Here is an 18,574-nt window from a genome sequence, read left to right on the forward strand (position 1 = left end):
AAAACACACACTTTCGATCGGAAATCAAAAGAACATGGCCCTTTTTCTGGCAGTCCTCATTCTCTCCCAGATGAGGAAGAGTGCCTTTTTCTGAAAGAATCTTTCGGAAAAAGGCAAACACGTAGATGCTCTATGGGCCCTTCTTGCAGAAGGGCAGTCATCATGGTGCCGGATTTTTTGATCCCTGGCCCATTCATTCGAAAGAGTGAGGGCTGTGTGGACATTCTCTATCAAAAGAGTGGATCAATCTTTTGAACCACTTTTTTGTGTGTGGACATGATCCTTTGAAAGAAGTATTTTCAGAAGATCTTTTCTGGAAAAACTTCTTTCGAAGGACTGCTTATAGTGTAGATGCAGCCAATGTGACAGAAGGGATGGGAATTGCAGAAAGTAGTGGGACAGCATGGAATAGTGTGCAATGGGTGACAAAACAGCTCTAGATGTGAAAAGTTTTCTTCACATCACACTTCGAGAACCATGAGTTGCATATATCATTCAATGAAACTTAAGCGTCAAGTGGATAAATATGGGTACATGTATTGAAAAATATTTCATTTCACAGTCAACTGCTTCTTGGGATCAGTAGAAAGTCATTGGTTTGGAGGTTAGGTGTTCTAAAATGCTGCTCCTTTTACTAGCCTCGGGCTGGCTAACTGGCTTTGAAATCCTTTGAAACACAAACTCCGCTTTCCTTTGAATGGGTTTAACTTCTTAGAAGAACAGAACAAATATTAGAAATCTGATGTTAGGTGTTGTCTTCCTCATGTTTTCTTTACAAGACTAGGGCACTAACCCACAGAATTTAGTAATGAGTGGAAAGGTTCAGTACTTTGTCCTTTGTTGCTTAGTAACTGATGGCTGTAAATGGATGTTTATGATTAGAAGGTCTATAACCAGAACTTTTGAAAAAGTCAGCAGGAACTCCCTACAAAGATAAACAATCTTCCATTTTAAAATACTTTGTGGCCTTTCTGGTTTTATAATAAATACTCTATAAATAAGGCTTCATGGACAACACACCTGCAAGTGGAAATGGCTATGCCATTAAGTTCCATTCTGCTCTACTTTTTTTCTTTTCTCAGCCTGGGATGGCTTTCTGCTAGTAACTTTGGACATCATTTAACTGCAAACACCCAAATCTGCATCTGTCGGGTTACACAACTCCTTTCTATGCACCTGCCAGCACCTTCCTGCAGCATTACTTCCCACTACTAAGTAGTTTTGGGATCACTACGTAATTTATGAAATGTGTATTTAGGACACACTCACTCATTACCAAAATGGCATTACCTTTGTTTGTTACAGAATCCTTGCTTTACTGCCTTCAGGACAACAGGTAATAGAGAAGAGTTTGAAGAGGTGTGATCAACATTACTTCTTTCACCACAGTCAAATTATAAAAAGCGAAACCCAACAGGAATCATGAACATTTTAAGTATGATAAATATAGAACAAAAGTGTTTTGCAACCACTTCAGTGTACAGATTAAACATGAACATTTTAAAAGGACAGTCAAGGTCATAAAAGTGCCTGTTCCCAGACTTACTGTACCCTCAATGTTTTTTCCTCAGAGGATGAACTTGGCATCTGTCTTTCCTAATATGTCTCAAATGAGACTTTCCTGTTTAGAGGAAAGAGTTGCCTCAGTCATCCTTTTTTTCCCCTCCATTTTCCAATTCCTTATTTAAGTAGAAATTATTCTTTATTTCCACCTGTGAAGACTAAACACTTTTTCTGTAACTAGCAAAAATTCTGTTAAAATATTTGCAACTCCACACTTGCAGCAATCTAGAAACACAGAACTGATCTGAAGAGATTCAAGAATGGAACACACACATTTTTAAAAGGTGTTTGGAATAATATTAGCTTATCTGAGTGACAAAACAAGTTTGTATTTGATGGACAACACCTTTGGGCTTACACCCTACATGTTATTGCAATCTTTGTGAAAAACACACCTTGAAAAGTATCATCTGAAAATGTAATTTTCTGGTCAGTATTGGTCTGATAAAATCTGTGTGGCAACACTGTATGTGAAGTTATATGATTTCCCTGTATGACATTATTAACATATGTTCCAAAACCCATCGCCATGCCCAGGCAGAAGTCATATTTATTTTAAATAAAGGAAGGAAAGTGTGCTTGTTGTAATTGCATTTAAAAAGAAAACAATAGCACCAAGCATGTAGGAAAAACAAAGGTAGTTTAAACAGGTGAAAAACAGCAGGGAACATCCTTCCACATCAATTCCTTGTCTCCTGGGTCTCAGCTGGAAATGTTTTTCCAAAGGAGGAGAAACAATAAAAAGTTGAGATGGGAGGGTGCAGAGGGAGGCTGGCTCAGTGGGGCCTGCCCTGGCCACAACCCAGTGTGCAAGTTCCCACGTGGCACTGGGGGGAGATGTCAGGCAGCAGCAGGGAGAGTGGGAGGGGCAGCTGGGGTGGGCAGCTGGTCCGCAATGGCCTGGGTGAGGATGTGCAGAGCCACACCACCTCGGCCCAGGCCTCCTGCTGCCAGGCCACGTTGGCCTGCTCCAGCACCATCCAGTCTCTCAAGATAGCATTCTGCTGGTGAAGGGCAGCCATGCAGGACTCGCCTGGCACTCGACTGTGGAGCTGTAAGGGCAGAAGGGGAGCGAGAGAGGTGTCTTACAGCCCAGCCCTGAAGGCCATGCTCTCCAACCCCTGTGGACAGCCCCCCATCCTCCTGTCTGATGACCCGACAGCCCTGGGGGATCCCAGGCACTGAGGGGTCCCCACATGGCTGGGTCAGGTGCTGGGCACAGTTTGGCCCCTCCACCCACTCCCTGGGTATGCAGCTGCCAATGCTGTCCATGGGAGCGGATGCTGTGTGTTGCCGGCGGCTGTGTCTGTGGGCTGGAAGGTGCGGCCATCCAGAGTGTGTCCAGACTGGGGCTGATGGCCATGTGGCTGACCCACTTCCAGTGGTAGTGGAGGCAGATGCACCCTCCTCACTCCCTGGGATACCTACTGGAGGGGCCCATGAGAAATTCAGGGTAGGCCCCGGCTGAAGGTGCCAGGCTGGAGGACCACAGTGGAAGGTGATGATGAGCATCCCAATCAGTGGATCCCTTCTCATTAGAGGTCTGGTCTGTCGCCATCTCAGGGGTGGGAGGGGAGTTCCAGGCTGCTCCTCTGCCTCTGTCTAGGGCTCTGGCTCAGGCTCGGTGGTGTCCAGAACCATGATGGGCTGGGGGGAGCAGTTTCCTTGGCTCCAGGAAGGCTGTCCAGCTTGCGGAAATAGGGGCAAGGGGCAGGTCCTGCCCCTGACCATCTGGCTACATCCCAGGCCCAGACTTACTCATGCCTGAGCTCCTTGACCTTGGAGCAGACCTTCTCCTGCATGCGGGCAGGGTGTCCTCAGGTGGCCAGGCCACTACCAGCCAGGCAAAACCAGGGGCATTCTAGTATCTGCTGGTGGTCTTGAGCAGGACCTCCTCATGCCCCCAAATGCCACGGAGGTCCTGGGCTCTGGCTCCAACCACAACAGGGCCTGTTTTTTGGTGCCCCAGGTGGGCTCCTGTGAGCCCTTGACCCGCTCACTGGGAGGCCTCTCGAGGTCTCGCGGCTCCTGGCCATTGCTACCGTGGAGCGGCACTGTCCGCTCCAGGGCTGCTCTGAGGCCATGCTGCAGGAGGCTTGTGCCTTTGCTGCTGCCAGCACACTCAGCTTCCTGCCATGGGGTGTCTGGGTCTCTGCATCCTTAAATGCAGCCCGATGCAGGGAGCATAGAGCTCCATTAGCACTGCTAGGGCATCTCCACACACCAGCTAGCTGGCACCATGGAGGACTGCTCTTTTGAAAGAGCAACTCACAGAGTACCTGAACATAGTGTTGTTTTTTTTTTAAAACTCCAAAAGATTGTTTTGAAAGGAGGTGCTCTTCCTGAGCCAGGAACGGAGGAGCGCTTTAAAAAGAAGTGACACATTCTTTTGATTACTTTTGAAAGAACACGCTGTGTGTGTACATGCCCTGTGGGATCTTTTGAAAGAGCTTGGTCTTTCAAAGGAACTTTTGAAAGAACTTGTTAGTGTAGATGCAGTCAGTGTGTTTAAACTGAAGTGTCAAGGTAATTAAGGTCATAAAACAGAATATTTTTCCATTAGGAATAACAGACTTAATACACTTGACTATGCAGAAGAGGTCTGGGCAGTCCAGGACATACATTTGTTGAAAAACACCTGGGACTGAGGTGATGTTGGGGTCACCCTGAGGCATCACCAAGACTGGTGAGAGCCAGGGTATATCTGACATGCTGCAGTTACCTGCAGCCACTTGATGTGGCTTGCATGTTGGGAGTCTGTTTGTGTGTGTGCCTCGTGTGAGAGGTACTATGGCTAGGCATTTTATGGCATCCAAGGTTGCAGGGTAGAATTATAACTCCTCACTAGCCTTGGACCATGCCCTAGTATACCACAGTACTGCTTTTTAACTTAGTGAGAAGCCAATGCAACAGTGGGACAGAAAGCTGGATTCTTCTCAAGAATTCTAGAAAAGTTCCAACTGCAGAATCTTTACTACAGATGATGGTGTGCAAGCCACAACACAACTCAGCCTTCAGATTCTTGACTGAGTGCTACATCCAGTGGAGGTATGCTGATTTACAGGATCTGGCCCTGAGTGGTCAGTGCTGATTAAAGTTAGAAGCATAGAACTGTGCCCTGAGAAAAGTAGATATAGACATAAAGAAATAAACCTCAGCATTTCCTCATTGGGACTGGCCAGTTCAGCGAAACTGGAATGTTTAGTGGAGAGATGTTTCATTTTCATTAACTTTAGATGGAACTCAGGCAGGGTTCCAACAGACCTCTGCCTGGATATTCCAGGCTTCCAAAGTCAAAAGCTCTGGGACAGCCCAATCACATGAAGTGTTCCAGAGTCAGAGACCCCAAACTTTTCAGACTCCAGGGCAGCTGGCTCCCCAGTTCCTGGGAAGTGGTTAGCTCAAAGACCTCACTGGCCTGGGAGATGGAGAGCCATGGAAACCCTGGCTCCCAGGTTCTGGACAGCCCATCAAGTGAGCTACAGTACAGCCACTGCTCCCTGTTCAGCTTCCCTGAGGACTGAAGGGAAGCAGGAAACCCTCTCAGAGCCAGGAGCTTGGGAGTCAATGCCACCGGACAGGCTACTGAAAAGCCACGCTCTCAATCTTCCAAGCTTCCCAAGTCTCCATCCGCCTGCCATAGAGCCAGGGAGAAATGTGGATTTGGTAGAACTACCATTAAGTGCACACAATTGGTTAAACAACCACATACAAAGAGGCTGTATCTCAATTCAGTCCTACTGCCAGCAGCATGATGTAAATGAGGGTTCACGAAATTGCAAATATGCTCATTTGCATATTTGTGTGGCTCATTTGCATATTCACAGTAGGAAGCAAGCAGTGTAGATGTGGTTCTGCCGGCAAAAACCCCCTCTGTTACCAGCCCCTTATCCCTGAAAAAAAATCAGGGATAAGGGGCTGGTGACAGACGAGGTTTTTGCTGGCAGACCCACATCTATACTGCTTGTTTTCTGCCACAAATTTGCGAATGAGCCACACAAATATGCAAATAAGCATCTGTTTGCAATTTCGTGAGCCCTCATTTGCATCATACTGCCAGCAGCCAGACTGAATCTAGATGCAGCCAGAGTGACTATTAATGGAATCACGTCAGATTGGAGGGAGAGCTCAAGTGGGGTTCCATAAGGACCTGTTGTGACTTCAGTATTACTTACCACTTTAATAATGACCCAGATATAGAAATAGAGAGCATACCAATCAAATCTGCAGATGATACAAAGCTGGGCGTGAGCTGCAAACACTTTGGAGGATATTATCAGAGGGGTAGCTGTGTTTGTCTATATCTGCAAAAACAACAAGAAGTCCTGTTGCACCTGATAGAGTTATTAGAGCCTAAGCTTTTGAGGGCAAAGACCCACTTCATCAGATGCATCTGACAAAGTGGGTCTTTGCCCATGAAAGCTTAGGCTTCAATGAATCTGTTCATCTATAAGGTGCCACAGGATTTCTCGTTATTGTTGGAGGATAGAGTCAAATTCAGAGGGATCTTGATAAATTGGAGAACTGGGCTATAGACAAGAAAATGAAATTCTGTAATGACAAACGCAAAGTAGGTTCTATGCGTAGGGAAGAAAAAAGAAATGCATAAATACAGAACAGAAGATAACTGGCTTGGCAGCAGCACTGCAGAGAAGGAGCTGGGAGCTGTGATGGATCACAATCTCAGCAACATTAGTCAGCTGTTGCAAAAAAAATAAATTTTGGGTTGCATTAACAGAGACACAGCATAAACGTCATGAGAGGTGCTCGTACCACACTGTTCTGCACTGACTATGCCTCAGCTGAAGTGTGGCATCCTTTCTGGTCACTACCATATAGAAAGGAGGTAGAGAAATGCAAAGCAATCCAGAAGCAAGTGACAAAGATGATCAAGGAGATAGAAAACAAGCAACACAAGAAAAGGCTGAAGGAACTGGGCATGTTCAGTCTGCACAAGATGAGATTAAGGGGAAATATGATAACAGTGTTCTACTACTTGAAAGGCTATCTTAAAAGATATGGAGAAAAATTGTTCTCTCTTGCCTCAGAGGGCAAGACAAGAGGCAAAGGGTTCAAATTACAGCAGAACAGATCTGAGGAAAATCTTCCTAATTTTGAGACCACTAGGACAATGGAACAAACAAGAGGTGAAAAAAGTACCCAAAAAGTTACTTGAGTAAAAGTGCAGCTGCTTTCACTTCTGTGTATTTGAGTACAATCAAGATATGATGTGATGTGGTGGGGGGGGTACTTTTACTCAAATAGTTTTCCAGAGGAACAGTGGTGACTTGTACTTAAGTACACCCCCTTCCCCAGTAGCTGTACTTGTACTCAAATAATTTTGAGTACTTTTTCCACCTCTGCAAACTACCCAGTGGAATCTCTTTCACTGGTGGTTTTCAAAAAGACTGGATAGCAATCTGGATGGTTTAGACCTTGTCAAGGATTAGATAAACTGACCTTTGTGGTCCCTTTCAGCTTTGAGGGTCTAGAATTAATGGCATTTCCCCAAGTATATTATCACAGTATCACTTTTATGAGTATAATCATGTTGGAAAGATTACGAGTTCCAGAATTTGCATATATCGTTTTTTTTTTCAAATCAGTGCTGCTGTTAAATATATTACTGAAAGCTTTCTTTGAAAAAGAGTGGATGGTTATGAAGATTTTCTCTATTACACATAAAATTAACATATTTTGATAACATTTCAAACATTTTTACTAAACCCTCACATGGAACAAAGCAGGAGTGCAGTAAATAAACTACTATAATATAATAGCATGTGGCCATATGCATCTCATAGAGCTAGAAGGGATCTTGGGAGGTCAGGGAGTCCAGTCCCCTAGCCCTCTTGGCAGGGCCAAGCACCATCTTTTTTTGAAACCTATTTGCCCCAGATCCCTAAATAGCCTCCTTGAGGAACTGAACTCACAAGAGTGGGTTTAGCAAGCAAATACTCAAACCACAGAGCTACCCCCCCTGTGCTAGGGATGCTAGTGGCCATTCTAAGCCAGTGGTTCTCTGTTCAGGTATGTGTACCTCACGGTACTTGAAGGTCTCCCAGGGGTTATATCAACTCATCTGGGTACTTTCCTAGTTTCACAGCAAGCTACAGAAAAAGTACAGGCAATGTTCATACAAACTAAAATTACAGTGATTTGTTTATATGGATCCGTATATCGTACACTGAAATGTAAGTAGAATATTTATATTCCAACTGATGGGTTTTATAATTTTATGGTGAAAATAAGTGGTTTTTTTTCAATAATAGTGTGCTGTGGCATTTTTGTATTTTTATGTCTGATTTTGTAAGTTTATGTGAGGTGAAGCTAGGGGCATGTAAGACAAGTCCAACTTTGAAATGTAGTCCAGAAAGATTGAGAACCACCCTTCTAAACACTTACCTCCTGGCTATCATTTTGTGGCAATCTGGAGTCATGGGAATAGCATCCCATGCTAATGACTTTTTAAAAAGATGAAATTACAAAAATAACTGGTGTTCCAACAAATCAGAGTTGAATTTGGGTGAAGATAGTTCTCTCTCTCTCTCTCTCTGGTACGTTAATCTGAAATTAAAGACTATCTAAGCTCCCTACTACCTAGAGAAGAGTCAATTTTTACTTGTGATTCTATCTTTGTTCATTAGAATAGTCCAAGACAGCTGCATCACTGGCTAGTTTTGCATGTAACAGCATCCATTTATCATGTGATTCAACTTATACATATCTCATAGAGCTAGAAGGGACCTTGAGAGGTCATCAAGTGCAGTCCCCTGTATTCATGCCAGGGACTATCATCATCCCTGATGTTTTTTTTAAACCTACACCTGGCCCTTGAAAGACCCCACCCCCTCAAGAATTGAGCTCATAACCCTGGGTTTATAAGACTAATGCTCTAAGCACTGAACTATCCCTATCATAAAGGCCTTAGCTTGTTTTTTTTTCCCTCTGTCATATTCAGTAGTCAACACTAGCATAGAGCCAAGAGCAGGCTGCCATCCAACTACTTTATTCTTGTAGCTTAAACCTATATTATGTGCTATTACCTGATATTTCTTTCACCTTTCACTATTATTCCATTTTAACAGTAATGCAAGAGGCCTAAGAGATCATACTCTGTAAGACATTAGCTTGAGCTAGATAGGTGTGAGTGGCTGGACAGTTCGAGACAGGTATAGATAAGGAAGAGCGCATCTGCATTCCCAGACTTCAGTTTAGCTGGCTAACAGCCCTTTTTTTTTTTTTTTTGTAACCTTCTGTGGTGCCAAGATGTTATGGCCCTGGCGGATCAACCATTCAGTTTATTGCAAAGTAAAGGCCAAGGTCTCTGAGGCTGTTACTTCATATCTTACACCTGTGCCCATTTTTGGAGGTTATTAATGAGGCTGCAACGTGGTTTCTTATGCATATTCAAAAGTGGGGGCAGTGCCATTCCCCAAAGACGTATGTGTATACTTGAAAATCTTAAGATACGTAAGTCCAGTTTTGGCTTTGAAAGGTTGAGCTAACTCGACATAGGGCAATAGGGCAACCTATAAAACCCCACAGCTGACAGGTTCTGCTCTCTCTCTCGCTGGAAGTCTTTTTTCGGTTCTCTCTGTTCATGCTCTTTTATTTTACAAGGACCAGTGTTTTGTTTGCAAGTTTTGCTCTGATCTAACAGTGTGTTGCATCTCACCACCTTTGGAAGGAGGCTGGGCTTTCAACTCCTCGAATCCATCAGGCAGGCATGCGAGTATGGTGTTTGTCTAGGTATATTTGTACTGTATACTGGTTTTATATAGCTAATCCAAGTGAATTAGTATGTATGTAACCACTCTAGATATTTGACTGTAAACCCCATTATTAAGTGTAATAAATTCTGTGCTTCTATTACATCACTTGCAGTGTCCATACAGTTCTACAGGTCCTGCAACCTGCCTCCAGATAAGAGCTCTAGAGCTACCCCATAGCTGTGGCCTGGGGCAGAGGGCAAACCTAGATATTCTTAGGTCAGATTGGCAAGCCATTATGCAAACAATGATCCTACTTGTCCTCTAGTCAACAGCTGGCAACATCAAATAGAGGCAACTGGAATTAATAGTCTATGTCTGGTTTTCTGTTACATATAGCTTTTTATAATTTTGACAGGAATAAATTTTTCTCCTAGTCTACGAGTCACTTCCCTTGGTGGTAGGCTCTGGCTCCCCTCCTACTGAATGTCACTATATACTAACAGAAATGATAAACCCGTGGGAAACTTCATAAATCAGTTCTCTTTGTGCCCATGAACTGGAATAAGCCTGAAAACATCCATGTAGTCACTAGCCCATTCCAAAACTCAGCACTGAAGCATGTAGCATTTACGTCTTTTGAACACGATGCAGATTAGTATCTTTTTAAGCCAGCATTCTGGAGCTACCATGACTAATTGCAGAGGACAATATATAAGGTTGGCCACATATAAATCAAAGAAAGTGATTATAATCTTCTAAGTTAACTGCTCTTTGTATGGCCTTATGATTTTATTATTTTAGGCCACAGACCTGAATGCTGATTTGAAGTCACTGGTCACACTCCTGGATTTCTCATTGACACTGAGTTCTTCCATCACAACAGCTGTGAGTAGTGTTCTCTACTATCTCTGGTTGCCTGGGAATCTCTGGCCCATTCTGACAGATGAAGATCAGACTTCCATTATTTGTGCCTTGTGCATCTCTAAGTGGGAGGACAACAATATGAAGTGCGTGGGCATGGAGCCTTCAGCACTTAGAAAACTCCAACTAGTGCTGCAGCATTTTGATATTTCTTCAGCAACACAGGCCACTGTGAGCATATAAGACCTGTTCCCTGCAATCTCCGCTGGCTTTCCGTAGAATCCAGTTTACAGTCTGTCTTCACCTTGAAAGTGTGTTGTGGCCTGTCCCAAGAAACATCACCTAAATCTCCTTGATAAAGGTTCTCAGTCAATTGAGCAGCTCCTCTGACAGGATGGAATTCTCAACAACAGGAGTAAAGCTGTCAGAGGGAGGAACTCCCCCTGGAGATGGTCTGAATGTGTGCAATGAATTGCCCCCTGGAAATAAGGACCATGACAAACCTCACCACCTTCTGTGCCAAGTGCAAAGCGCATTTCTTAGACCTTGCTGTCACCAGCACACATACACAGCAACAGATAAATTTAACAACTGAAGAAAAAAAACAACACTTCACTAAACACACCGTTTCTCTCTTTGGAAAGAACAAGAGAGAACAAATAATATGTGACAGAGGTGTAAGCCTTTTTGCTCTAATGGAATTATCTCAGATAACATGGTGATGTGTGTGGTATGAAAACCCACAACAAACAGAATACTAGTTGACCTCATATGTAGTGAAAGTGACAAATGCACTATATGCTGAAGCAAAATCCAGCTAACTTCTTGGCCCCATTTTGTGCTTGACTTGTGGTTTTAAAGTAGGCACTGGCCTCTGAACCCCAGCTCTTGCCATACGACAAGATTATTAAGCTGTTTGTAACCCTGACACACTGACTGTGGCCAGGAATTTTCACCATCTCTGCTCCATATGACATCTATATTACAACAGTATGCTACTAACTCTATCTACTTAGAGGAACAACACTTTTCAAAATGTTTGAAACTTCATCTTGTTACTTGACATTAATTTTCAGAAAAAAAAAACAACTTTCATTTAGTTTCCTGAACACACACACATCTACTGTAGTAAAAGGGTTAAAATCTTTAGTTATTATAGCTAAAGACTTTGGACCTTCTGAAAGAGTTGCTGGAATTCTCCTGGGGCTACATCTACACTACATTCCTCCTTTGAAAGAGGAGTGCAAATAAAGGAAATCAAAAATGCAAATGAAGCACTTCATCTGCAGAATCTCATCCAATCGCTTTTTCGGAAGAGTTATTTTTTTAAAAAAAAAAGCAATTTAGATTTTTTTTTCAAAAAACAAATTGAAAAAAAAACCAGTTTTCAAAATAATCCTTATTCCTGAAAAAAATTAGGGTGCTTTTGAAAAACGGTTCCCCCCCACCAAAGAACCCTGTCTAGGCTTTTTTACCCCCAAAAAAGTCTCTTCCAAAAAAGCAATTGGAGAAGATTATGCAAATGATGTGCAAGATTTGTAAATCAGTACTTCATTTGCATTTTTGATTTCCCACATTTGCACTCCTCTTTCGAAGGAGAAATGTAGTGTAAATGTAGCCAGGGTGAAATTCTTCTGCTGCATTAAAAGTCACCACCTTATGCTTCATAGTTCTCCTAAATCCATTCTTTGGAAGTAACCTTTCTGGCATGCTCTGCAGGTATTTCCTGCCTGCTTAGACACAGTTTAGATCAGGCCCCCCAGATTAAGTTCCCGATTTGGTAAATGTTTAACATTTACTTAGTAAAGGGTTTGTTGGAAACCCACCAGTTTGTTTAATGCAAAATTGTATCTTTCTGAAAGCAAAGAGAAGAGACAGTTTAACTTTCAGTTCCTATATATTTTTCGCTGATCCACATTAACAGTATGAACTGCTTAGCTTATAAATGGAATACAGGGCAATGGAAGATCTACATTTATTAACAAAGTAAATTAATGCACTGGATGAAGCTTTTTATATTACACTGAGATTTAGTTTCAGGTCAAGAATACTTACATCGGAGTAACTGCAGTGCAAACAAATATCCAAGCCAATTCAAAATTTAAAGAACAAAACAAAACATACTGTTCTAAAAGTAGAAACATCGACAGTTAAATGCAGGGAAGAAAAATAGGAAGTAGCTTTGGATTTTGTCCTTCATCTAAACAAAATAGCCATTTTGAATAGGTTGCCATCAGCAGTACAAGGCTTGAGAAATTAGGTTTGATTACATAAACAAAAGAATAAGAATATTCATAGTTTCCACGGCCAGCAAGGATCACTGTGGTCATGTAGTCCGACCTCCTGCACAACATTGGCCATAAAATTTCCCCAAAATAATTCCTAGTGTGTACATTTTAGAAAAATCCAGTCTTGATTTAGAAATCGGCAGTGAAGATGACTTAAACATTTCCCTCCATAAACCGTTCTACTGGTTAATTACCCTCACTGTTAAAAAAATGTACACACTATTTCTATTGTGAATTTGCCCAGTCATCCTGTTATCCCTTCTCCTGACAGACTGAAGAGTGCATTACCAAATTTGTTCCCCCTACAAGTCTTCTTTGTGAAGTTATATAGGTAGAGCTCTTTCCAACTATCACTATAAGGCATGTTTTCTAATGCTTTAACTTTTCTTGTGGCTCTTCTCTCCACTTAACAGCACTTTTTGAATTGAGGGCCCCAGAACTGGACATAGAATGGCAGTCGCGCCACTGCCAAAGAGAGAAACATAACAAGCTCTTTACAGTCACTTGAGATTCACACATAGGCATCCCATAATCACAATAGCCCTTTTGACCAGAACATTACACTGGGAGCTCACGTTCAGCATCTTTTTTGGGGTTCCCCACCCCGTAAGTGTGGCCTACATTCTTTACTCCTATATGTTTACATTTGTCTTTGGCCATATTAAAACATAGTAACTATGATGGAGAAGAGGAAAGGTGAGAGTGTAATGGTGTCGGGCTGATGAAATCAGTGAGACACCTGGCAAGAAGTTTATGGGATGAAAATTAGACAAAACCGAAGATCAGATTGCGGCCTCCGAGCCGACTGAAGATACCATGAAAATGATGTTCCATCAGCTTCAATAGAAAAATACCATGCTAGCTAGGCAAGGTTAGGCTCCCATTCTGTGATAGGGAGGAATGCTTTTCAAGCTCCATGGATGTCTCCATATCGTGAGGGTTTTCTTAAAGAACTCAGGATATTTACTAGGAGATCCAGCCATTCCCTGGTACATTCATCATCTCAAAAAAGATATATTGGCATTGGAATGGGTTCAGAAAAGGATGACTAAAATGATTAGGGGCTTGGAACAGGCCCCATGTGAAGAGAGATTAAAAAGAGACTAGGACTTTTCGTCTTAGAAGAGAGAAAACTAAGGGGAGATACGATAGAGGTATATAAAACTATAAGTGGTGTGGAGAAAGTGAACAGGGAAAAAGTATTTATTTGTTCCCATAATATCAGAACTAGAGGACACCAAATGAATTTAAATAGGCAGCAGGTTTAAAACCAATAAAAGGAAGTCCTTCACACAGCACAGTCAACCTATGGAACTTCTTGCCAGAGGAGGCTGTGAAGGCCAGGATTGTAACAGAGTTTTAAAAAGAGCTAGATATATTCATGGAGGTTAGGTCCAATAATGGCGATTAGCCAGGATGGTAAGGAACGGTGTCCCTCACCTCTGTTTGTCAGAGGCTGGAGATGGATGACAAGACACAGATCATTTGATCATTACCTCTTCAGTCACTCCCTCTGGGGCAGCTGGCATTGCCACTGTCAGCAGACAGGATACTGAGCTGGATGGACCTTTTTTGGTCAGACCCAATATGGCTGTTCTTATGTTATGTTCCTTCTTATCACTCCTCATTGGGAACTCCTGGGGATCATGGCTGTCTTTATTCCTATCTCTGTTCTATAAAGGGAGAGCATAAAGGAATCATTCCAGTGCTCTACTGTCATAAGTCTTCATTTACACTTGCAGTCTGTTACATTAAACTTCTGGGTAATTACCCAAGTATTTAGTATTTCAATGTATTTTCTTCCCCAAACTAAAAATTCAAATGAAAATAATATTGTCAGTCTTATAAATGCATATATGCCGCCAGATATAACTTCTCTTTCAGAAATTGTTGAGCTATGTCAGAAAAGGTTCTCTTACCTTCAAAGAACTGCTGCAGTGCTTCATTTTCTCCCACCACATCCATGGCAAAAAAGTAGAAGGTATTTTTCTCTTCACAAGCTTAGGGACACCACAAACAGTTGCACTGTCCTCTCTTTTCTAGCTGATGTGGTTTTGACCATGTTCATAATCACGTCATTCTGCTGCTAAAGAACATGTCTTCAGCAGATTGTTTTTGCTCCAGGGAAGTTGATTCTTTCAAAATTAATGCCAAGCAATGCACAAAGAGTTTCTATCACATTCAGAGAAGAACTTGGAAAGAGAAGGAAAATCGTAGCAGGCATATTTTCTTTACTTCATGTGGAAAACCATGTAAAATGTGTCTAATTTCTTCCTTGTTTCAAAAACCTTTGTCCCCAGTAACATCCACAGCTACACATGCGCAAGCAAGAAGGTAATAAAACCTACTTATCTTGCATTTGTCCTTCCACACTGGTGTGTTTATGTGTAACTGAGAAAGTATTATAGGTGAAAATTGATACAGATGATCTAATGCAACAGAAAAACACCACTGATGACTGGAATTGTGCATTATCTAGAGGTTTTTATGGTTCTCTGCACTACATTTGAGCATTTTGTAAATATGAATTTAACCTCACAATATGCCTGTGGGAAATGGCAACCCCATTTTACAGTTGTGAAACTAAAGCAAAGAAATTAAGCAACACGCTCAAGGTCACACAAAATCTGCAAGAGAGCTGGAAACTGATACAAGATCTCCTGCATGCAGTGCATTACCACCACTTCATCTTTCTTCATTTTTTGAGCGACAGAAAAACACTGTATATGTGCCAAGTAGTTTGGAGGTTAGGTCCATAGATGGCTATTAGCAAGTGTTAAGGTATGGTTCCTAGCCTTTAGTCAAAGGCGGGAGATGGATGGCAGGAAACAAATTGCTTGATCATTGTCTTTGGTTCACCTCCTCTGGGGCACCTGGCATTGGCTACTGTCAGCAGACAGGATACTGGGCTAGATGGACCTTTGGTCTGACCCAGTATGGCCATTCTTAGTTTTCTCCCTCTCACACCCAAGCCATAACTGGAAACGTACCATAATTATATTGAAAGCATTTGGCTTGGAATATTGAGGTTTGAGCACAAACTGAAGAAACATGCAAGAAGGGCAGAGAAGTCAAGCTCATTGGAGAAGCAGCAACTATACAATTGCTATTACATATCCCCTTTACATCCAATCATGGATATGCCCAGTTTTCCCGAAGACACTGGTCTCTTTACCATAAAATGTATAACAGAATAGAGAGGAAATTGGATTTGAGGTGGTGGGGGCAGATGACAATAGAACAGAATCATAGAACACTAGGACTGGAAGCGACCTCGAAAGGCCATCGAGTCCAGCCCCCTGCCCCAATGGCAGGACCAAGCACTATCTAAACCATCCCTGATAGATATCTATCCAACCTGTTCTTAAATATCTCCAGCCATGGAGATTCCACAACCTCCCTTGGCAATTTAGTCCACTGTTTGACTGCCCTGACAGTTAGGAACTTTTTCCTAATATCCAACCTAAACCTCCCTTGCTGCAGTTTAAGCCCGTTGCCTCTTGCTCTATCCTCAGAGGCCAAGAAGAACAAGTTTTCTCCTTCCTCCTTATTTCTCCCTTTTAGATACCTGAAAACCGCTATCATGTCTCCCCTCAATCTTCTCTTTTCCAAACTAAACAAACCCAATTCTTTCAACCTTTTTTCATAGGTCACATTCGCTAGACCTTTAATCATTCTTGTCTCTCTTCTCTGGACCCTCTCTAGTTTCTCCACATCTTTTTTGAAGTGCGGTGCCCAGAACTGGACACAATACTCCAGCTGAGGCCTAACCAGGGCAGAGTAGAGCAGAAGAATGACTTCTCTTGTCTTGTTCACAACACACCTGTTAATGCATCCCAGAATTATGTTTGCTTTTTTTGCAACAGCATCACACTGTTGACTCATACTTAGCTTGTGGTCCACTATAATCCCTAGATCCCTTTCTGCTGTAGTCCTTCCTAGACAGTCTCTCCCCATTCTGTATGTGTGAAACTGATTGTTCCTTCCTAAGTGGAGCACTTTGCATTTGTCCTTATTAAACTTCATCCTGTTTACCTTAGACCATTTCTCCAATTTATCCAGATCATTTTGAATTATGACCCTATCCTCAAAAGCTGTTGCAACCCCTCCCAACTTGGTATCATCTGCAAACTTAATAAGCGTACTTCCTATGCCAATATCTAAATCATTGATGAAGACATTCAACAGAACCGGTCCTAACACAGACCCCTGCAGAACCTCACTTGTTATACTTTTCCAGCAGGATTGAGAACCATTAAGAACTACTCTCTGGGTACGGTTATCCAGCCAGTTATGCACCCACCTTATAGTAGCCTCATCTAAAGCGTATTTGCCTAGTTTTTTTTTTTATAAGAATATCATGAGAGACCGTATCAAATGCTTTACTCAAGTCTAGGTATACCACATCTACTGCTTCTCCCCTATCCATAAGGCTCGTTATCCTATCAAAGAAAGCTATCAGATTAGTTCGACAAGATTTATTCTTTACAAACCCATGCTGGCTGTTTCCTATCACCTTACCACCTTCCAAGTGCTTGCAGATGGTTTCTTTAATTACCTACTCCATTATCTTTCCTGGCACTGAAGTTAAGCTGACTGGCCTGTAGTTTCCTGGGTTATTCTTATTCCCCTTTTTATAGAAGGGCACTATATTTGCCCTTTTCCAGTCTTCTGGAATCTCTCCCATCGCCCATGATTTTCCAAAGATGATAGATAAAGGCTCAGATACCTCCTCTATCAGCTCCCTAAGTATTCTAGGGTGCATTTCATCAAGCCCTGGTGACTTGCAGACATCTAATTTTCCTAAGTGATTTTTAACTTGTTCTTTTTTTATTTCAACTTCTAACCCTACCCCTTTCCCACTAGCATTCACTATGTTGAGAATTCCTTCATCAGACTTCTCAGTGAAGACTGAAACAAAGAAGTCATTAAGCATCTCTGCCATTTCCAAGCTCCCTGTTACTGTTTCTCCCTCCTCACTGAGCAATGGCCCTACCCTGTCCCTGGTCTTTCTCTTGTTTCTAATATATTTATAAAAAGCCTTCTTGTTTCCCTTTATGCCTGTAGCTAGTTTGAGCTCATTTTGTGCCTTACCCTTTCTAATCTTTCTCCTGCATTCTTGTGTTGTTTGCCTATATTCATCCTTTGTAATTTTTCCTTGTTTCCATTTTTTATACAATTCCTTTTTTATTTTGAGATCGTGCAAGATCTCCTGGTTAAGCCAAGGCAGTCTTTTTCCATATTTTCTATCTTTCCTACACAGCGGGATGGCTTGCTTTTGGGCCCTTAATAATGTCCTTTTGAAAAACTGCCAACTCTCCTCAGCTGTTTTTCCCCTCAGTTTTGCTTCCCATGGGACCTTACCTACCAGCTCTCTGAGTTCACCAAAATCTGCCCTCCTGAAATCCCTTATCTCTATTTTGCTGTTTTCTGTTCTACCCTGCCTTAGGATTGTGAACTCTATGATTTCATGATCACTTTCACCCAAGCTGCCTTCCACCGTCAAGTTCTCTACCAATTCCTCCCTATTTGTTAAAATCAAATCTAAAACAGCTTCCCCCCGGTAGCTTTTCCAACCTTTTGGAATAAAAAATTGTCTCCAATATAATCCAGGAACTTACTGGATATTCTGTGCCCCGCTGTATTAGTTTCCCAACATATATCTGGATAGTTGAAGTCCCCCATCACCTCCAAATAGCAGATTGATGCTAAAGTGTGGTGATTTGTTAAGACTTATTCCCAACTTTTTCACTAGTGTGGATCCCCTATCCATTCACGGACACCCCCCCCCAAAGCCAATTTCATTTTCTATGATCATTTTTATTTTTTTTTTCCATAGACCCCCTGAAATGCCCTCTGGGGATCCACAGACCCCCAATTGCAAAACCGTGGACTAGTCTAATGGCCAAGTTCTCTTCCTCATGAAAAGCAGAGCCCCCTGAGTATAGCTTTATAATCCTTGACTGCAGTAAGCATGCACGATAAATTTTCATATATTCAAAAAAACAATTTATGTTGTGCAACTTCAAACCAACTTTTCTGCAAGGATGAGCATTGTAATCATTTTGTAAATTGTAGATTATTAGGTATTAGGTATCAGATATCGTTCGTTTACAGAATAAAGTAGGAAAACAGTTTGATTTCAAC

At 42.1% G+C, this 18,574-nt stretch overlaps 1 protein-coding gene across 1 annotated transcript in view; it reads right to left on the reverse strand.

Moving 5' to 3' along the window:
• Window positions 1-14,392, reverse strand: part of MYRFL (myelin regulatory factor like) — a 77,883-nt gene extending 63,491 nt beyond the window's left edge. The window contains exon 1 of the mRNA XM_075004093.1: window positions 14,347-14,392. Within this exon, the coding sequence (XP_074860194.1) occupies window positions 14,347-14,392 (46 nt within the window). The remainder of the gene's footprint in view (window positions 1-14,346) is intronic.
• Window positions 14,393-18,574: the final 4,182 nt, after the last annotated feature.

Source organism: Carettochelys insculpta, chromosome 1 (genome assembly GCF_033958435.1).
Source record: "Carettochelys insculpta isolate YL-2023 chromosome 1, ASM3395843v1, whole genome shotgun sequence".
Classification (NCBI taxonomy): Eukaryota; Metazoa; Chordata; order Testudines; family Carettochelyidae; genus Carettochelys; species Carettochelys insculpta.